Consider the following 20,307-nt stretch of genomic DNA (forward strand, 5'->3'; position numbering starts at 1 on the left):
GGATTGACCTTTCTAACACATATTCAAGCAGCGCAACCTGGTTCTACTTGACTAGGCCCTTTGCTCGTCAGAACTAACCGCTACTTGTGAATTATGAATAGAGTGCATAATCGTAGCAGACAGTGGAACTCTGTGGGTTAGTTCTGCGTAGACCAGACCATTAGACTATTGAGAGGTTCTGATGTAGATGGCAGACTATCCAGAGGTCTGATGTACTCCCTCCGTTTCTAAATATAAGCCCTTTTAGAGATTCCAATATAGACTACATATGGAGCAAATTGAGTGAATCTACACTCTAAAATGCGTCTATATACATCCGTATATAGTTCTTAACGAAATCTCCAAAAGGTCTTATATTTAGAAACTGAGGGAGTAGATGTCACTGCCTAGTCGGTTAAGGGTATCAGAGTGGAGTCCATCCTGATTTTAATGTGATTGTTCCGGCTGAATACATAGTCACAGAAATATGTTCACCTCATAGCATGACCTGTTAGGTTCAGGGATGCACAATTGCACATAACTTATGTTCTAGCATGCTGTGTTTGCAGATACTGAAGTAGCTTTGGATTATTTTTCTTTTAACCGTTCAATTCTTCCATGTCAACATCATCATCAGACAAGGAGATTCCTATCTTGCACCAGACCTTAAATTTGATTGTGCTGTCAACTGTCATGCACTGAATAATTCATCAGTTCCATTACACACACAAAAGATACTTGTACAATTTTCGTAGGTGATATTGGTTTGCAGCATTAACCAAAATGTTGTGAACCTAGTTCACAGTGGGGTAAACATCCATCTAAGGGTGGCCTGACATTGACTTGAACTAGAACGGCACCAACTGGTGGAGGAAGGGCAAGACCACAACAGGATTTTTCCGTCAGTAAAGAGGATACAGTTTAGCCCATATTGTAGTGACGGCCTAACTTTACTCCTAAGGAATAACCTCTAACCTATGGAAAGAGAATAACATAATGTAAGCATCCACACTAACCAAATCAGTCTGATCCGTATCTCAGGACCAACCAGACATGAAAAGGACCACATATTAACAGTAATTACGGCGAGTAGTGCCACCTTTGCTTGATGGTTGGATTTTATTGACTGATTCTGGATCAGTGAAGTGTTCGAGTGAATGCCATGGACGGAACATTTATCGGCAATGATGCATGTGATATTTAAGATGCACACCATGCAATTATTCATTTATGTACTGTACCCTTTTGGATTTGCTTATTGCCAAAGGAAAGTGAGAAATGTTCCTGCAGCTACTGGTCGACAGCAGAATGGTAGAGAGGAAATCACAAGCCGTAGAGCATGCTTCAGCACGTAATCCGAAGCCGAAGGAAGGTATGTAAAGCTTCTTCTACTTTGATGTTGCAACTACTTCGTACTATGTCACTGTTCAGTGGAACACTATAAAACCGGAATCCATGTAATACTGATGGATTATGAGTTTGCAGTTAACGTTTACTAGTTGATAACCTAGTCTCTGGTTAACTGTAAAAGTACCAAGTCTGTGCGCTGGTCAGAATCAATTTATGTTGTGCTGGTGGCAGTTGCCCATTCCTGCAGTTAAACTCTGGATATCTCCATGTATCAATTCCTGTAACATGTTTTGGTCAGAATCAAGCACACGCCTGATTTTTCATTTATGCTAGTCATGGACCGAGTGGCAAACTTGGCCGTGCCTCCTGAAAGAAAGACACAGTACCATTCTGACTATGGTGAACAGGATAGTGGTTGTCCCTTTTGTTAGTTCTGAGACAACTGAACTGTGTCCAAATTAGGTTTATTTGTTGCACCCAATGTTTTGCCATGATGATTAGTCTTTTGCTAGTCGGAGTATCGGTTTTCTTGACTAGTATTCCTCAGAGTCCACCAGTGTGCCACCTTTTGCGCAGAGTGGACTTGAAAACTGTTGATGATGTTATGTCTCTTGTCACAGCTGCTGCTGCTGCCACCCAGCCTCAGGAGCAAGGACAGCGACCACAGCTGGCGAGACAGGAATTCATGGCGAGGAAAGTTACCGTTCCAGCCCTCCCCTACCCTATCTTCACGCAATGATGGTCTCCTCTGACTTTGTGAGAGAGTGGCTGTTTGTGGTGGTGCAGGTTCAGGAGGAGCGCCGGGCTGGTGGCCTCAGGGGTCGCCAAGAACCTCAACAAAACGGGCACCTACATCAAGCAAAACGTCGAGGACATATTTTCCCCTGACCGACGGCCACCACCCAAGCAGTAGCCGGCTGCCACTCAAGGAGGTCGTCCATTTCCGAGCTGGGAAACTGGCATGCACCGGACGCTTTCCTGGGGCGTGGTACTGAATGAATTCCTTTTGCTGTATACTTGTTTGATTTTTGCTATTTATATGGAAACAACTGGGGCCTGGTTATGTACATGAGAAACGGGATAGGGTGTTTCTGCTCCGTTGGGTGGTTGCTGAATAATAATATGTCCAAGGTGTTTGTTTCAACTCAGAAGGTCCTTCTGAGAAGGAGGAATTCATGCTACTACTGTTCATCTATCAAGCACCCTACATACTCCCTCCGATCCATATTACTTTTGCGGGAATATTATCTTTTCTGCAAACACAACCTACTTGCCGTTTTTCTTTACAAAACGTTTCTGTATTAAGTACATTTCTGCGTGGCACTGTATTCTTGTCTGCCCTCGTTGAACGCATTCAAAGTTTGACCTGACGACGTTACGTTACTGTTTCCTGGGGTGCGCCTGGTCCTCTGCTGCAGCAGCAGCAGCACAGTGAAAACGAGCCAATGGGGGTCCTCTACAGCAGCCAAGGCGAGAGAAATCTTGTGCTGTCCGTGGCACGTATCGTGCAATCAAGGTCAAGGCTTGCCTGCATCTGCACTGAAAGTGTACTTGTGTACAAGCTGCTACACACTCGCATCGCTATATTAAGGCCAACTTCAAAGCACGATCCAAACGGACGTCTGTTTTGCCTGAATTCGATTCGTTTGGGTAGGGCAATGAGGTCGTGTCCGCGCCTTTTCGGAGATCCGGTGGCCGTGCGTCCAAGACGCGGATGCATGCTTTAGCCGCATCCTGTCCGCCACGGCCAATATGTCCATATATTCATATTTCAATGTTTAAAACAAGTTTACACGTTCAAATATTAATTGTCTTAAATAAAAATAGTTTTACAGCCCAATTAAAACTGTCTCGAATAAAATAATTTTACAACCAAATTGAAATTGTCTTGAATAAACATGATGAAACAATACAATCTATTGGTTGCCAATGTGATTCTGCATGTGTTCAATCAAGTCATTTTGAAGCTCCAAATGAGTGTGCCAATCACACATTTCACGATGGAATTGGATAAACTGTTCAAACATGGCCGGTTCTTGGTGCAGGGGCTCAACATTTTCACCTTGAAAATCAAATCCTTGGTCGAAGATGCTGTTATCACGCGCGTCCTCGATGATCATATTGTGCATGATCACACAAGCAGTCATCACCTCCCAAAGCTTCCCTTCATCCCATATCAGTGTAGGGTTTCGAACGATACCTCATCGGGATTGAAGCACACCAAAAGCATGTTCCACATCCTTTCTAGCACTCTTGCATTTGGGCAAATCTTTGTCTCTTCTCACATTGGGGGTTTGAGATTGTCTTCACAAAAGTTGACCACTGAGATTATATACCATCAGCTAGGTAGTATCCATTGTTGTGGTGGTGGCCATTGATCTCAAAGTTGACAGGTGGGGAGTGGCTTTCTGCAAGCCTTGCGAAGACTGGAGAACGCTGCAGCACGTTGATATCATTATGAGAACATGCCATGCCGAAGAAAGAATGTCATATCCAAAGATCTTGCGAAGCCACCGCTTCTAATATGATAGTGCATGTTTTAACATGCTCCTTGTATTGGCCCTGCCAAGCAAATGGACAGTTCTTCCACTCCCAGTGCATACAATTTATGCTGCCATGCATGCCTGGAAAGCTTCTATCGGCATTGATCGCCAACAACCTTTCTGTATCAACGACATTTGGCTGCCTCAAGTACTTAGGGCCAAACACTGCCACCACGGCATTACAGAAGTTGTACATTGACAACAGACATGTGGACTCACTCATGCGCACGTACTCATCCACCAGATCGCCTGGAATTCCATATGCAAGCATGCGGATGGCCGCAGTGTATTTCTGATAAGAGGAGAATCCAAGCTTGCCAAGGGCATCCGTTTTGCACTCGAAAAATGGGTCATGAGCAACCACTCCCTCTTGGATACGATTGAACACATGCCTTTCCATACGAAAATAGCGACATAATTTCTCCAGTTTGAAGAGCGGTATATTCTCAAAGTAACCGGCATAGAGCATGGCGTGGCCTCTCTCTCTGTTGCGCTTCAGGTTGGGAGCACGGCCAGGGACTGACCCCCCTGTACCGAGGCCGTTGCCTTTCTATGTGGTCGTGAACGACCAGTACAGCCATCACAAGATCTTCGTCATCCGAGGACGAATCATCCGATGAATAAATGAAGTGGTTGAAGAAAAAATCATCTCCACTATCCATACCTTTGTGGGCAAAGTATCAAACACCTTGCGGTTGTGGTGGCAAAGAGGCCGCGAAGATCACCTCGATGCAGCAGGGGCTTTGGCGGCCGACTACAGGTCGCTCTGGAGCACCCGACGGAAGCTGCCGTGGTCCATAGGCGTCATCGGCGGTCGTATTCCCTCTGGCACCGTATACGATGGCGAGAGCCAAAACTCGTCCAAACGACGGCCAAAACTCGTACGAAAGTGTGGGCGTGGTGACGGTCATGGCGAGACGTGGTTTGGTATGGACGTCTGGGGGTGAGCAGTGAGGAGGCGGCCGAAAAATAGTGGCGGTGCCGGCGGCGGGGTGGGGCAGGAGGGCGGGTGAAGGCGTTGGAGGTGAATGGAGCGCTAGTGTCCCCGACAGGTGGGCCACGGGGAGGACAAGGGCGTGCGTCCCGCCCGTCCGTGCGATGCCCGTTTTACCCCAAACGCGACGCATGTTTAGATCGGAAACGGACGAAAACCGGACATTTGTCCGTTTAGGACCGCGTGTTGGGCTGATCTATTTGTCAGTTCTACCTCAAACAGACTATGACTGGAGTTGGCCTAAGTACTCCCACACAAAGTCCCATTCTGCTGTGCTGGCGGATGATGTAGAGGATCCGAGATTCCGATCGATGTTCAGATGAAGCACACCGCACACGTGGTGGTGGTGGTGGTGGTGGCGAATGATTCAAACCTGTGTGCGAGCATAGCAGAGGAGCACGGGATTGTTGATTTGAACGGACGGTGAGGTGGACGATCACATCACCCGCGTGTAGTGAGTGCATCAGTCTGCGCCAAGTAAATGTTCCACCTACCTGGCTAGCTAGCGCACCATGGCCCCGCTCCTTCTCTGCCCCGCCCGCAGCTCAGCTCAGCTCAAACGGTGTGCTCCAAGACCCAGACAGTCAGGTGCCATTCATACCGGAACTGTGCACTTCTTAGTGGTACTGGTATTTGCACACAAATTATTGTGTCATAATATTGCGAGAGCGATTTTTATCCAGCCAGGACATTGCCCAGTTTTAAGCCATGCCATATTCTTTTAGGGGGCTGCAGCCCACGCGGCGCATCATCTCTCAATAGAAAAACACCAACAACCATGGCTAGCAATCCTGTCCATGCACAGCACGTTTGGCCAAAATGATTATGCTGAGACGCATGAGTCGGAGACTTGGATTAGTATATTTCGCCGTTCCGATCGAGCACCCCAAAGAAGAAGAAAGAAAAAAAGAACTGCCGGCCAGTCTCCAGTCTTCCTCCAAAGTCCAAACCGTGAGGCCGGCCGTGCGTGCATGATCTCCAGTCTCTAGCTGCCATGCATAATGCATTGCAGTGGCACTGGCAGCTGCTCTGCTCCACCGCCGACCCACGCACCCCCGGCCGGCCTCCTCAGGAAGGAAAGCATCGTAAAGGCCAGACGCCAGCAAAAGCGGGTACGCGAGGGAGGCGTCAACGGAGTGCTAAAGCGGAAAAAGAAAAAGGAAATCTACCACCAACGCAGTGGGCAGTAATGGTGGTGCTCGTACGTGAACGTACCAAAGTGAGAAACGCACGGCACCGTAGACCAGAGAACTCGAGAGTAGAGCGCCCACTGATCGTATGTCCACTATGCAGTCAACGCAGTGCTTTGGGCAGTACGTACCACTGTACTACGTAGTACTAGTACACGTGGAGTGCAAGTACTAATGCCGTGCTGCTCTTACTCCAATAGTTGCCGTCATGGGATGGGATAAGGGCATCTGCAATGTTCACCCGTAAATTTTCTTCCGCATTCGTTCACGAAACAGGATCACTAATCTTACGTCACGTCGTCACATCTACGATGGTTCACCCGATCTCACATATATTTCTCCCATCTGCTCGTCGGATCAAATCCTAGTCACTTCACTCCACTCCTTTCTGCTACCCAAACTCACCTTCGAGGATTTCCAACATGGCGAGCAGCGGACGAGTCCTTCATCTTCAGATTCGTTGACTCCGAGCTCATCCCACGCGGACCTGAGGAGGAGATGGCCGTCCGGCTTGTGCTCCGTGGCTCTCGGGAGGAGGCTCGTGCACGACAGCGCTCGGACTCCTTCCGTCGGGAATCCATTGCGTCTGCCCAAATGACGCATGGATCTGATGCTAAGTGTGTCGTCGCTGCCTCACCAGAGGCGGTGTGGTCCGTCTGGCGTCCGAACGCGGTAGCGAACACGCAACCCCTCGTTGGTGCCAGGGACGGAGCTGCTTGGTAAGCATGGGGTCAATTGACCCCAATGAAATTAGGCAATCCTTTATTAGGTTAGTACTAATGACTATTCAGTTATGAAAGATGACCCCACTGTCATAGACATGATCCCAATAGATTTTTTTCTAGCTTCGTCCTTGGTTGGTGCACCAAGCAGCGGGATGCACCATGGACGTCGTTCGACCAAAAAATGGACAACGTACCCGCTGTGTGAGACAACGGGCATGGGAGGCGGCAGCAGCCCTCGCGGCGGTGGACGTCGGCGAGCCAGAGTCGCATTCTCCGACACCTCGTATTGTGCGCAGTCCGGGCGTCGTAACCGCATCATGATGGATGTCGCTCATCCCAGGACGGATCCATCATTGATCTTACGTCCACCGGCATCGTTCGGGTTTCGGGCCCCGACGAGAAAGAGTGTGGCATAGGAGACGGCGGTGCCTTGAGTCCCTGAGCCGGCTCGTGTCCCATACCTATTTTACCTGGCCGGCGACCGGACCAACACTCTGAGAAGCGCAGCCGACCGCCGGACATGGCGAGGTCAGATGAGCTCCGCTTAAAAGATCGTTTATGTTGCATGTAATAATATGGATTTAAGATTTCTAATTTAAAATATCCGGATATAAAATGCATTATTTGAGACGTGATCAATCAATGTTTTGCGAAAGTTTGAGGATCGGATTTGCGAAGTCCGGCCGCAGATGCTTTGAGACCGTCGTATGATCTCATCGCCCGTGCGCACGTCCGGCCCCCTCGTTCCTGACATGGCAGCATGCTCCACCGACGACCCACGCAGACGTGCCTCACCAGGAAAAGAAAGCGTAAAAGATCAGACGCCACCAGTGAGTGAGACCCGGGTGATGGAGCGTCGGCGTAGAAAAGGCACAAGTAGTGGTAAAAGGAAATCCGCCACCAACGGTCAGTAAAAGCTGTACGTACTCCTACGTACCAAAGCATCAAGGAAAGCAGCTCTATCTGATTGGAACCCGAGAGCAAAGCTCCCACTCAAATCATGATAAGCCCACTATGCACACAACGCAGTGCCTCAAGCGGAATAACCCCCTAGTACTGGCAGTACATGTCAAAGTACTCGTACCATGCTGCCATCACGGGGTCAATCAAAATAGGATTTGGTACTCACTCCAATAGCAACGCTTGTAGTTGTCGCTAAGTGGTCTACATGTTTAAATGCAATTTTTATTATTTCTGACATTTATTGTACTGTTATGATTGAATATAAATAGATTGGATGTTTTCATGCAAAAAAAAGTAGCAAATTCTCAAGGGCAAAGGACAGAAGATCCCAAAGGCAACATTTGAGGGTTTTTTTTGGTTTGAGAGATTAAGGCCTGTCTAGCAAATTCTCAAACCAATAGTTCAAAAAGTATAGCATTTTTATCCTCAAAACTTACCCCCTCCATCCTGAAACGCACCTTCTCAGCAAATTCTCAAACCAACAATTCAAAAAGTATAGCATTTTTCGTAAGGATTCTAATCCAACGAATCAAACATCTTGAGTAGATTTTTTTTCCGAAGGATACAAATCGTTCAAATTCCTATGAACTTTCGTTAATTCAAAGGAGCACTGAACCAAATTTCTACGGTTTCCTATTTCTGCAAGATTCAAGATAACACACTGTTTGAATTCTATTTTTTTATATCCCAGCATTTTGAGAATCTTGTGAACCAAAGATGCACCCGAATTTTGTCGAAGATCTAATGGCTAATGATTTTATTATCCAGTATAGTAATAGCTAATAAGGATATTACCTCTTACCTTATATGCCTAGATATATAGTACATATTTGTGTAGTTAAGACAAAACTTGGACCAATAACAACCGGGACAATATTGGATTTGTGTGATGTGAATTCATAATTACAAATAAGTATGTTTTTGGTACCATTGACCCTAATTTGCCTCGGAAAGTGATAACAGGCTCTTAGTAACTTCAACTATATATTGTCAACCAGAGTTGCTTCCACCTTTGGAATTAACCAATTTGCTTCATAGCAGTAAATTCAAATTTGATTAATTATCTTCGATATTTTATATTGGGTAGTCTCACGAAGAAAATTGGCTAGAAATCAGGTGGCGCTGCAAAAAAAGGGCAAGAAATAAAACAAGTGAGCTGAGTGCCAATGGGCATGGCGCCAACACCACCGACACAAGCACACAACAAACGGATCACGGAGGAACTTTTTTGGTTTCCTAATTCTATAGTATTCAAGAGGCACACCATTTCAATTCTACATTTTCATAGCCATTCTTGCATTTTGAGAATCATGTGAATAAAAATGCACCCTAATTTTGTCAACAATATAATGGATAATAATGTAATTATCTGATATAATAGCTAATAAGGTTATTATCTCTTGCCTCAAATGCCTGGAAATGTAGGAGGACAGAGAGGGCAATGGGGTGGCGACTCTGCCACCCCTTCCGGTACCGCCGCCCTCGCCGCCTCCTTCCTTGGAAGAGCGACGGTCGGCGCCATCGGTGACACCTGCGGCGGCGCAGGAGACGGCGCCTTGTCCGGTTCATCGAGGATCCTCCTTGGCGACGGATCAGGATCGGGGTTTTTTGAATCCAACAAAGTGGCGGATTCGTTTCGAAGACGTTCGGGATGCCGGACATTGGAATGATGGATCTCTCTACTCGCATTCTCCGTCTAGATGGATGAAGATAAGAGATCATGAAGGGCAGATCTTGGGCGGACGACATCTGGAGGTCGATGAGAAGATCACCGTAGGTACGCGTTTATTGATTGATTTATATCAGATTTGTGTTCTTGAGTGTGTGCAGGAGCCTTTGGACAAGGAAGATCAGATAGAGGTCGTGGATCTTACGACGGAGACGGAAGCATGGAAGTCCAGGCCGCGGTTTGGGGGACGTTTTTGGATTCTTGCCGACGAGGACGAGGATGACGCAAATCAACCGCCAGACTCTTTGGTTTTCCCGTCTCCACGGCTGGATTCGGTGGTGCCCGAATCTTTGCCGCACCAACATGGCGAGGGAGTTCGTTCTGAGGACAAGGTGGAGGTGGTTCGCCGGATAGTTCACCGAAGGACGGCGGCATCCGCGATCCGGCCATGGAAAGGCCCTTTACCCAAGGTATGTCTTCAGCCAATTAAGTTGTCAGATTTCTTATTGCCAGATTCGTGGACTAGAGTGACCAGAAAGAAGAAGAGAAAGGCTAGGCCAGCGACTCGGACGCCGGCGCCGGTGGCCATCGCGGCGGATGAGATCCGGGCGGCCAGGGCAACGCGTTTGAACCTGCTTTTGGGCCAGGTTGGGCCTAAAGCTAAGCGGGCCGAAGCGTTACTGTGCACTTTTGGGCATGCGTTGGGGCGGTCTGGCTAGGGAGAGCTGGCTGCGTTAAGGCTGGGATTAGCGGGGCTGGTGGCCCAGGCAAAACCAGGCCCAGGTGTCGTGGTTCTAAGTGTGATAGTAATGTAGGGGGTAGGTATGGAGAGGCAAGATCTTATCTATGGAGTAGTTGTAAGCACACGAGGTTTACGAGTTCAGGCCCTTCTCGGAGGAAGTAATAGCCTTATGTCTCAGAGCCCGGAGGCGGTCGACTGGATTATGTGTGTATGAATCACAGGGGTGCGAACCTTCTACACTGAGGAGGGGGTGGCTTATATAGAGTTCGCCAGACCCCTCTGGCCCTCAGTTATGCAAGGTTTTAAGTACATTAAGGTCGGGCGTTACTGGTAACGCCCCTAATAAAGTGCTATGATGACCATAAAAGCTACTTAATGACCGACCGTTAGCGTGCGGAGTGAATTTAGGTCTCCTGGCCGTCGAGTGGTTGGATCTTGGTCGAGTGATTGCTTCTTGGTCGAGTGTCTTCGAGTCTGTCGAGTGGAACACCTCCAAGTCGATTGAAGGGTGATTTCTTCTAGAGATGTCCTTGGGTAGGGCAGTTAAGACAGGTCCATGACCCTACCCTAGGTACATAGCTTCATCATTAGCCCCCGAATGGATCGAGGTTTGAGTGGGGAAGGAGTTGAGAACTTCTCCGACTCATTTTTCATGCCATGAGCATATCTTGTTTCAGATCAATGAACCCGAGTGACGACAGCAACTTCCTTTTCAGTCGCCTTGATCCATTCTTAGTTTTTTGTCGACTGAGTTTCTTTACTTGAAAAGCTCCGAGTGACGGTGTGGAGGAGATCTTCCGTCTGACAAGTTGTTCTGCTGTCCGCGGATTTCGCGGGATTCAAATTTTGGGAAGCGCGCGGGGCGGGGGAGGCCGCAGCAATCGGCTGGGATAGGGAGGAGCCGCCTCGATCTCTGCGCCACCTTTTTCGCCACGTATCACGCGCGCGACTATTGCGGGATTTGATAGGATCATCCGGGCCTACCAGTCAGCCACTCGGAAGTAACCTCATATAAGGCGTCAGACCGGGGTTTCTTGAACAATGCGTTCTCATTTCCTCTTCTCCTCTTCAGGCTTCTTCGTCGCGCTCGCTCTCGCCCCAGCGCCGCTGCTCCGAACGCGTCTCGCCGGCGACGATGGGGAAGGAGAAGACGGTGGCTCTGGAGCGGGCGAAGAAGGCGACGGCAAAGGTGAAGGGGAAGGTGACCAGTCGGGGTGGATCTTCCTCATGAGCCGGCCTACCGAAGGGCTGGATCCAGGGCGACTGGATCCGCTCGACGATCCGCCAAGAAGACCTCGACGACCTAGCTGACGGAGGACTGATCCCCCATGGATCGGTGCGGCTTCCAGGGAAGGAATCCGAGCCGCAACCTCGGGAGGGTGAGCGCGTTCTCCTTGCCACTCACGCCGACCATGGGTTTTCCTTGCCTCCTCACCCTTTATTTCGGGGATTTCTGAATTTCTTTGGGGCACAACTTCACCACTTCACTCCCAACACAATTGTGTATCTCGCTGCTTTCATGTCTTTGTGTGAGAATTTCTTGGGTTGTCGGCCTCACTGGGGTCTTTTCAAGCACATTTTCACCTGTCGTTCTCAGACGGTGAAAAAGGCCAATCCGAATGATGAGAGAACACAAGTGATTCAGATGTGTGGGGATCTTGGTGTTCAGATGAGAGGGAAAAGTTCCTTTTCGGCCATGATTCTTCCTGACTCGGTCCGCGGATGGCAGTCGACCTGGTTTTACTTCAAAGACCAGCCGACGCCAGGGCAGTTGACTGGCCTCCCTCCTTTTACCATGGACCGAGTGAGGAAACCCTCTTCTTTGAAGGTGATCCCGAAGGAGAAGGCGCAAGTTAGGGTGCTGGTCGAACGAGTGGTCCAGCTTATCCGTGACGGGGTCACTGGTATGGATCTCTTGGAGGTTTTCCTTCGGCGGCGCATCCAGCCTCTTCAAGCTCGAGACCATCCGATGTGGATGTATTCGGGTCTTGACGACACCACTCGGATTCACCCGGAGGAGGTCGATGACGACACACTGGAGGGGTGGCTGTCGGGCATCACCGGAAACAAGGACAACCCCAGGGGAGCCAGGAGAGTTCCTCCATTCAACCAGTCCCATGAACCAGAAAAGGTCCAATCCTGAGCTTTTGATTATAATCTGAATTCACTCGCGCAGCTGTCTATACTGCGTCGACTGACTTTATTCTTTCTGCTTTCTTTCAGGCCCTTATCGAAATGTACTCAGTGCCCAACGGAGAGCAAGAGCAAGACCCGGAAGGAGAGGCGAGCGACGGCGACAGTGGCGAATGGCATTCTGACGGAGAAGGGGACGAAGAAAGCGACGAATTAAGTGACGAAGAAGAAGTTGAGTCACCTCCTCGCAGGGAGAGGCGATCCAAGCTTAACCAAGAACGACCGAGCGCCCGTGAAAAGGCGATTGCTCAGACTGGTCAGTCTTCAAAGTGTCCTCGGACATCTTCACCAACCCCAACTGAAAAAGCGTCAAAGCATCCCAAAGTTGCAGAGCAGAAGCCTCGGAAGGCGCTGCCGAAGATTAAGATTGACATCCCCGTCGCTTCTGCGTGAGTGTCTCCCTTTGTATTCACTTGACGCTTCGTGCTGTTTATTTTTTCTTGATTTAGCCAGACGAACTTTGGAACTGGCAGCATTGCTACTTCCAGGACCTCAGATTATAGGGATGAGGATGAGGTAATGGAGGATGTAGTCACTTCCAATCTGCGTATGATTTCTGTCATTCTGTCTTTACTTGGTCGACTCAACTGCAATGTGTACCATTGGGTGATGTGATTTTGGCGATTGATCTTTGAACAGCTCCTAACATTATTGACCTCCCCGATGATGATGATGAAGAGCCTGAGAGGCCTTTGACGAGGAAAAATAGGAAAGCTCCTGCAGGCAAGGTGCCACAGTCGACGCCGATGGCGGAACCAATCGTTCAGGACGCTGGTGATGCCAATCGGGGTTCTGTTACCTTTGCCGTACCATTGTCGAGTGCCCTGCCTTCTTCGTCGACTGCTCAAGCTCCTGCGGACCCACCTTCAGTTTTTGCGATCCATCATGTCCCAGAGGACGAAGTGAATGCTGCCAAGGAAGCCATACGCCAGGCGGGCATTATGATGGATAAGATGAAGGCAGTGCGGGACGCCAGTCAGGCCGCCTATGACGCCAGCTCAGCTCTCCAAAGCAATGTTCAGGTTAGTTGGTCACCGCTTGTTCTGTTAGGATATGATATCTGAAGACTATCTTTCCGAAAATCTTTGCATCTGTACACCCACTGGGTGCATCGAATGAATTTTTGGACTAGTGGGGGCACGCTGAGTGCACCCACTGGGTGTAGTCCAGGAGACTACGGTGGACTGCTGGCAGTCGACTGTAGTCTTTGTATTTTGATTCTTTCGCTCGATCTGGTCTGGCCGTGTCGAGTTCTGTGGTCTGAGTTCTTCTTTCTTTTTTTTACTCCCTGCACTCGACTCCGGCGGGCCGGTCGAGTGGGATCAGAACCGGTGGGGGCACGCAAAGTGCACCCACTGGGTGTAGTCCCCGAGACTATGGTGGGCTGCGGGCAGTCGACCGTAGTCTTAGTATTTATTGTCTTTGTCATTTTTTGCTGTAAAATAACTTCCCCTCCCTGATTGCAGAAATCTTGTGATCTCGGAGCTTGCTTTGCTGACTTGGAGAAACAGCAGATCCAGCTAAACCTTGACTTGGAATTGGCTCAGCAAAATCTGAAAAAATCTCAAGATGAGGCCGCTGGTATGGAAGGTAACTGATTGCCGACTGAACTTCAATATATCTCTTTGGTCTCTTTTTTGATTCGATTATTTCTTTTGCAGAGAAAATGAAGTTGGCTCTGGACAAGGACTCGGACCTCGCCGCCGCACAAAAAGCAGCCCAAGACAAAACCGTTCTCGCAGACGAGAAGCTTGCTTCAGTCGGAACGCTTGAAGGAGAGGTGACTAGACTGACATCTTGTCTTAATGAAGCTAACCACAAAGTGACCAGCCTGAAGAAGGATAAGGTCGCTGAGGGAGTCCTGGATTAGGGGGTGTTCGGGTAGCCGGACTATACCTTCAGTCGGACTCCAGGACTATGAAGATACAAGATTGAAGACTATGTCCCGTGTCCGGATGGGACTTTCCTTGGCGTGGAAGGCAAGCTTGGCGATGCGGATATTCAAGATCTCCTACCATTGTAACCGACTCTATGTAACCCTAACCCTATCCGGTGTCTATATAAACCGGAGGGTTGTAGTCCGTAGGACATCAACACAATCAACTCCATATACAACAATCATACCATAGGCTAGCTTCTAGGGTTTAGCCTCCTTGATCTCATGGTAGATCTACTCTTGTACTACCCATATCATCAATATTAATCAAGCAAGACATAGGGTTTTACCTCCATCAAGAGGGCCCGAACCTGGGTAAAACATCGTGTTCCCTGCCTCCTGTTACCATCCGGCTTAGACGCATAGTTCAGGACCCACTACCCAAGATCCGCCGGTTTTGACACCGACATTGGTGCTTTCATTGAGAGTTCCTCTGTGTCGTCGCCTTTAGGCCCGATGGCTCCTTTGATCATCAACAACGATGCGGTCCAGGGTGAGATTTTTCTCCCCGGACAGATCTTCGTCTTCGGCGGCTTCGCTCTGCGGGCCAATTCGCTTGGCCACGTGGAGCAGATCGAAAGCTACGCCCCTGGCCATCAAGTCAGGTTTGGAAGCCTAAATTACATGGCAGACATCCACGGAGATTTGATCTTTGACGGATTCGAGCCACAACTAAGCGCGCCGCACTACCTCGAGGGGCATGATCTAGCTCTGCCCCCGGACAGTGTCCTGGAGTCCGCACACGCATCGGTTCCGACCCCTAACTTGGAGCCTATTGCACCAATCGAGGATGAGCGGTTGGACGTCACCTCGGGGGCTGCGATCCCGAAAGAGATCGAGCCGAATGCTAGCCCCGCACTCTGCATGATCCGTGACTCCGAGGATCCGGACTCCTCTTCGGACTCCGAACCCCCCGTGCCCCTGCCGATCGAATCTGATTGGGCGCCAATAATGGAGTTCACCGCCACGGATATCTTTTAGCACTCGCCTTCTGGCGATATCCTGAATCCTCTCAAGTCTCTCTCTTTATCAGGAGAGCCCTGGCCGAACTGCGGTCAGCGAGGATGGGATACAGACGATGAGGAAATTCAAAGCCCACCCACCACCCACTTGGTAGCCACTGTCGACAATTTAAACGACGTGCTCAACTTCGACTCCGGAGACATCGACAACATGGATGACGATGCAGGAGATACCGATGAACCAACGCCCATAGGGCATTGGACAGCCACCTCATCTCACGATGTGTACATGGTGGATACCCCTAAAGGAAGCAACAATGAGGAAAAGGGGGATGGAACAGGAGATCGACCCCCCGAAAAGCAATCAAAGCGTCGGCGTAAACGCCGACCCAAGCCCCGCCTCGACAAAAACCCAGCCATAGAGAAGGATGAGCCGGTAGACGACGAGCAGGCCTTAGAGCAACCGTCCGAATAGGGCAATACGAATAGAGAAACCGAACATCCCTCCTCCGGCGAAAACGGCATTCCGGACGACCTCACGCCGGATAAACCTATGGAGCAGAACAATCTCCACGAGAGGCTCGTTGCAACTGCACGCAGCCTAAAAAAGCAGAAGCGAAAGCTAAAAACAGCGGAAGATGCACTCCGGATTAGATGGAGCAAAGTAATCAATACCGCAGATAAATACGGCGACGGTCGCCGTACTAAAAGCTATCCGAAAAGAAAGCTACTACCTGAATTCGACGAAGAGGCCCTAGAGCCCTCGCATTCAAAAAATGAGAAAGCCAAACGGTCGGATAGACGATCCCATAAAGCGGCAAGCGGCGCCGCACTTAAATCGGCATGCGACCCACTTAAGGATTCACACCATGGCCCAGTCAGGTCCATTTATGGGCCAAGAAAGCAAGCTCTCGTAAGCAATGCTACGAAGCCATCATCAGAATCCGGCACACCCAAATACAGGGGCGCCGCACACCCCCTATGTTTCACCGATGAGGTCCTGGACTATGAATTTCCAGAGGGATTCAAACCCGTAAACATAGAGGCATATGATGGAACAACCGACCCTGGAGTCTGGATCGAGGATTATATCCTCCACATACACATGGCTAGAGGAGATGATCTCCACGCCATAAAATATTTACCCCTTAAGCTTAAAGGGCCAGCCCGACATTGGCTTAAAAGCCTTCCTGAAAACACAATTGGAAGTTGGGAAGAGCTCGAGGATGCTTTCCGAGCAAATTTTCAAGGGACCTATGTCCACCCTCCGGATGCAGACGATCTTAGTCACATAACTCAACAGCCCGGAGAATCAGCTCGGCAGTTCTGGAATAGATTCCTCACTAAAAAGAATTAGATAGTCGACTGTCCGGACGCCGAAGCCTTAGCAGCTTTCAGGCATAACGTTCGAGACGAATGGCTCGCAAGACACCTCGACCAAGAAAAGCCAAGAACAATGGCCGCACTAACAAGCCTCATGACCCGCTTTTGTGCAGGAGAGACAGCTGGTTGGCAAGGTGCAGCCCCAGCGACCCAAGTACATCCGAAACTAGGGATGGAAACGGAAAACTGCGATGCAACAAGGACCGTCGCCGGACTAAGGAAAAAAGTCCGAAGAGCATGGCAGTCAATGCCGGATTCAAAGGTTCACGAGAAAATCAGACAAAACCACCCCTCCAGGATAACAGGGACGATCCATCCAACTTAAATAAAATCCTGGACAGGATATGTCAGATACACAGTACTCCCGGGAAGCCTTCTAACCATACCCACAGAGATTGTTGGGTTTTCAAACAATCCGGCAGACTCAATGCCGAACACAAGGGGCTCGACACACCAAGCGAAGACGAGGACGAACCCCAAAAGCAGAACACCAGGAAACAAAAGAACTTCCCACAAGAAGTAAAAACAGTGAACTTAATTCACATAACAAAATGTGCGGCACCCATAAAGGTACGCACCACATGGCCTATCCCCAAAGGGTCCCGCCACTGGTTGTCAAAACCAATCATCTTCAATCAGCTAGATTATTCTAGAAATATCAAGAATGCAGGCTGGACTGCCTTGATACTCGATCCAATAATTGGCGGACTCCGGTTTTCAAATGTCCTTATGGACGACGGCAGTGGACTAAACCTGATATATCAGGATACAATCCATCACATGGGGATAAACCCAGCAAGAATCCGCCGCAGCAAAACCTCCTTTCAAGGGGTAACACCTGGTCCGGACACCCATTGTATGGGTTTTCTCCGGCTCGAAGTTATATTCGGCTCTGCCGATAACTTCCGCCGCGAAAAGCTAACCTTCCATATCGTCCCGTTCTCAAGTCGCTATCAAGCACTACTGGGACGCGAAGCTTTCGCCCGCTTTAACGCAATACCGCATTATGCATCTCTCATGCTTAAGATGCCCGGTCCACGAGGCATCATCTCTTTGAATGGGAAGCACTAAAGTGCGCCTCCCCAAGCGGAGGACTGTGCGGCCGCTTTGACAGCCCCACAGTAAAATGGCCTCACCGGCCAAAAAACTTCGAAATAGGTCATTAAAGACCACGAACGCGGATAGACGAGTTCGGGACAAAATCATCATTGATGCAGGCTTAGTGGCCATATACCCCCACTAGGGGCTCCATGCATATACAATAAGAGACAATGAAGCTCAATTTTATATATTTTACTTTATACTTTGTTTATTTTAAACTTTTGTTCGGCACGACCAGTTTTTAACTCAGTTCCTCTCTTTTACAGATGAACGTCGTGCGGCGCCCGTCCAGGATACGGCACAACGGAGAGACAGGCGCAGACGTGCAGTAGGGACCTGTCCTAAAGGATTCTTTTTATATTAAGACCCTGCGTAAACCTTTTTTACTGTCTCTTGTTGCTACACATCCCCTGGTTTTTTCTGATATAACCAAGGAGGAGGCTGGCGTCTTGGCATGTGGACACGTCAGAATTTTTGCATGTACCTGGACACTAGGTTTTTTTTAATAAAGAGTGTTGTTTCGCCCACATTCATAAAGACCGAACACCTTAGGGAGTGTTCGGCGTCGCGAGTTTTGGCATTATATGCATCAGCTCCGAATCATGTCTTTGGTCAAATGTTGGGTTGCCTGGCTCCTGAGTTCGGCTACCTTATGTTCCACTCTATCGGCTAAGGTAGCACCAGGAGAACTACTGCGATTGTGCCCCGGTTCGGCCGGGCGAGCACCTCAGTAGAGAAAGCCAAAAACTGACTGTCATGATGTAGCATGAGACTGGTCAGCCACTCAATGACCTATCGGAATCTATCGGATTCCTCCGCTTTAACGAAGGGCCGCTTCCCGGTCAGGCACATACGCGCCCCAAACTCGGATGAGCGCAGTTGCCACCAGGGAGCTACTTAAATAGTCTCACTATCAAGCTCCTATGGCTAAGTGAAAGTGTTAAAGCATTATAGTCCGGTTGCCTGGCCCGCTGCGCTATCACCTCCTTTGTAGGACCAAGACGTTGGGTTAAGTGTGAAAATGCGTCTTCTGCGAGCACCCCCGCACTATGTGCGTGGGGGCTGAAGCCAACGACTACCATCTTTCAGATTTTATATTAAAACGGCCGCACAGGAGGTGTTCCCAATACTTGAAGGCACAAGTATAAAAAGGCCACTACAGTTTATCAAAATATTACTTTATAATTACATATGCTATCATAACATAGCATCTTTCGAGCACTGCATCTCTATTACACGAGCGCCTTCAAGGACTTCCTGAAAATAGTGCTTGGAGGGTACTCGGCTTTTGTCCGAATCTCGGGACGCAACAACGGTGGCCTCCATCTCTGCCCAGTATGTCTTAACACGGGCAAGAGCCATCCTTGCGCCCTCTATGCATCCTGACCTCTTCATTGCATTTATACGCGGCACCGCGTCAAGGAATTGCTGCACCAAGCTGAAATAACTCTTCGGCTCCGATCTCCCCGGCCACAGATGACCCATAACGTACTTCATGGCGAGTCCGGACAACCTATTCAGTTCGGCCCATTGAGCCAAACAATCGTCCACTGCTAGTGGACGCTCTGGATTGTGAAACAGTGACCAGAAAAGCTTTTCCACTTCGCGATCTTTCTGATCTCGAAAGTGTTCGGTCGCATCAGCAGCACTCGCTGCCAAATCCAGATAGGTATCCTCCACACTCCACATCCGGTCCAACGGAGCAAACTTCGGATCGCAAAATTTCCTTCGCAGCATAAAGGGCTTTCCAGCCGCAATTTGTTCGGCCCGACGCAGCTCCTCCTTCACAGCTCTCATCACAGAGCGCGCGTCCTTGGCATTGGCAACGGCCTTCTCTAAGTCCGTCTGTTTTGCCTGGTCTTCTTTCTCAAGAAGTCTGCAATGGTCTGCAGCACTCTTTAACTTTTCGGCCATCTCGGCCATCTCTTCCTTGCTTCGGCAATGAGTAGCCTGTTCGGCTCTCAGCTCTTCAAGGGCTTTCTTGGCAGCCGCATCACTTTCTTTGGCTTGTTCTTTAGCTCGGGCAAGTTCTGCCCTAAGACTCTCCACGGCGACCGCACCATCTGCGTCAAGCACACACATCGTAAGACACAGGCATAAAACTATTCCTACCTGATGCAGCGCGAGGAATTACATACCTTGACCCTCATCAAGCCGCTTGTTGACAAGCGTGATGCCGGCATCTGCCACGTCCAGTTGCCGCTTTAGTTCGCCAAAATCGTCAGTTCGGCTCGATTCCGGACACCCTTCCGCCTACATTCAAAGGCGACATCTTAGACCTGGGATTATGATCCTCCGCGTGCCGTCATTTCTTGATGACGCGCAGAGTCTCAGGGGCTATTATCTACACATGGTGCATCTTATTCATGCGCAACGGACAAAAGTATACATTATCTAATGTACCTCGAAACCCGTCAGTAAACTTTTGACGGCCTCATGCAATCCGCTCTCTGCGGATGAAATCCTTTCAATCACCGTGCCCATCAATGCGCGGTGCTCCTCTGAGATAGAAGCTCGCCCCAGCAGAATCTTTAGCTCCTCCGGCCGAGCACCAGACGGTGCTGGGCTCGTCCCATG

General features: G+C 49.3%; 1 protein-coding gene across 1 annotated transcript in view; it reads left to right on the forward strand.

The window, feature by feature from the left end:
• Positions 1–2,553, forward strand: part of LOC119302585 — a 5,284-nt gene extending 2,731 nt beyond the window's left edge. The window contains exons 3-5 of the mRNA XM_037579620.1: positions 1,270–1,351; positions 1,950–2,022; positions 2,116–2,553. Of these exons, the coding sequence (XP_037435517.1) occupies positions 1,270–1,351; positions 1,950–2,022; positions 2,116–2,242 (282 nt within the window). The 3' untranslated portion in view covers positions 2,243–2,553. The remainder of the gene's footprint in view (positions 1–1,269; positions 1,352–1,949; positions 2,023–2,115) is intronic.
• Positions 2,554–20,307: the final 17,754 nt, after the last annotated feature.

Source organism: Triticum dicoccoides, chromosome 5A (genome assembly GCF_002162155.2).
Source record: "Triticum dicoccoides isolate Atlit2015 ecotype Zavitan chromosome 5A, WEW_v2.0, whole genome shotgun sequence".
Taxonomy (NCBI): Eukaryota; Viridiplantae; Streptophyta; class Magnoliopsida; order Poales; family Poaceae; genus Triticum; species Triticum dicoccoides.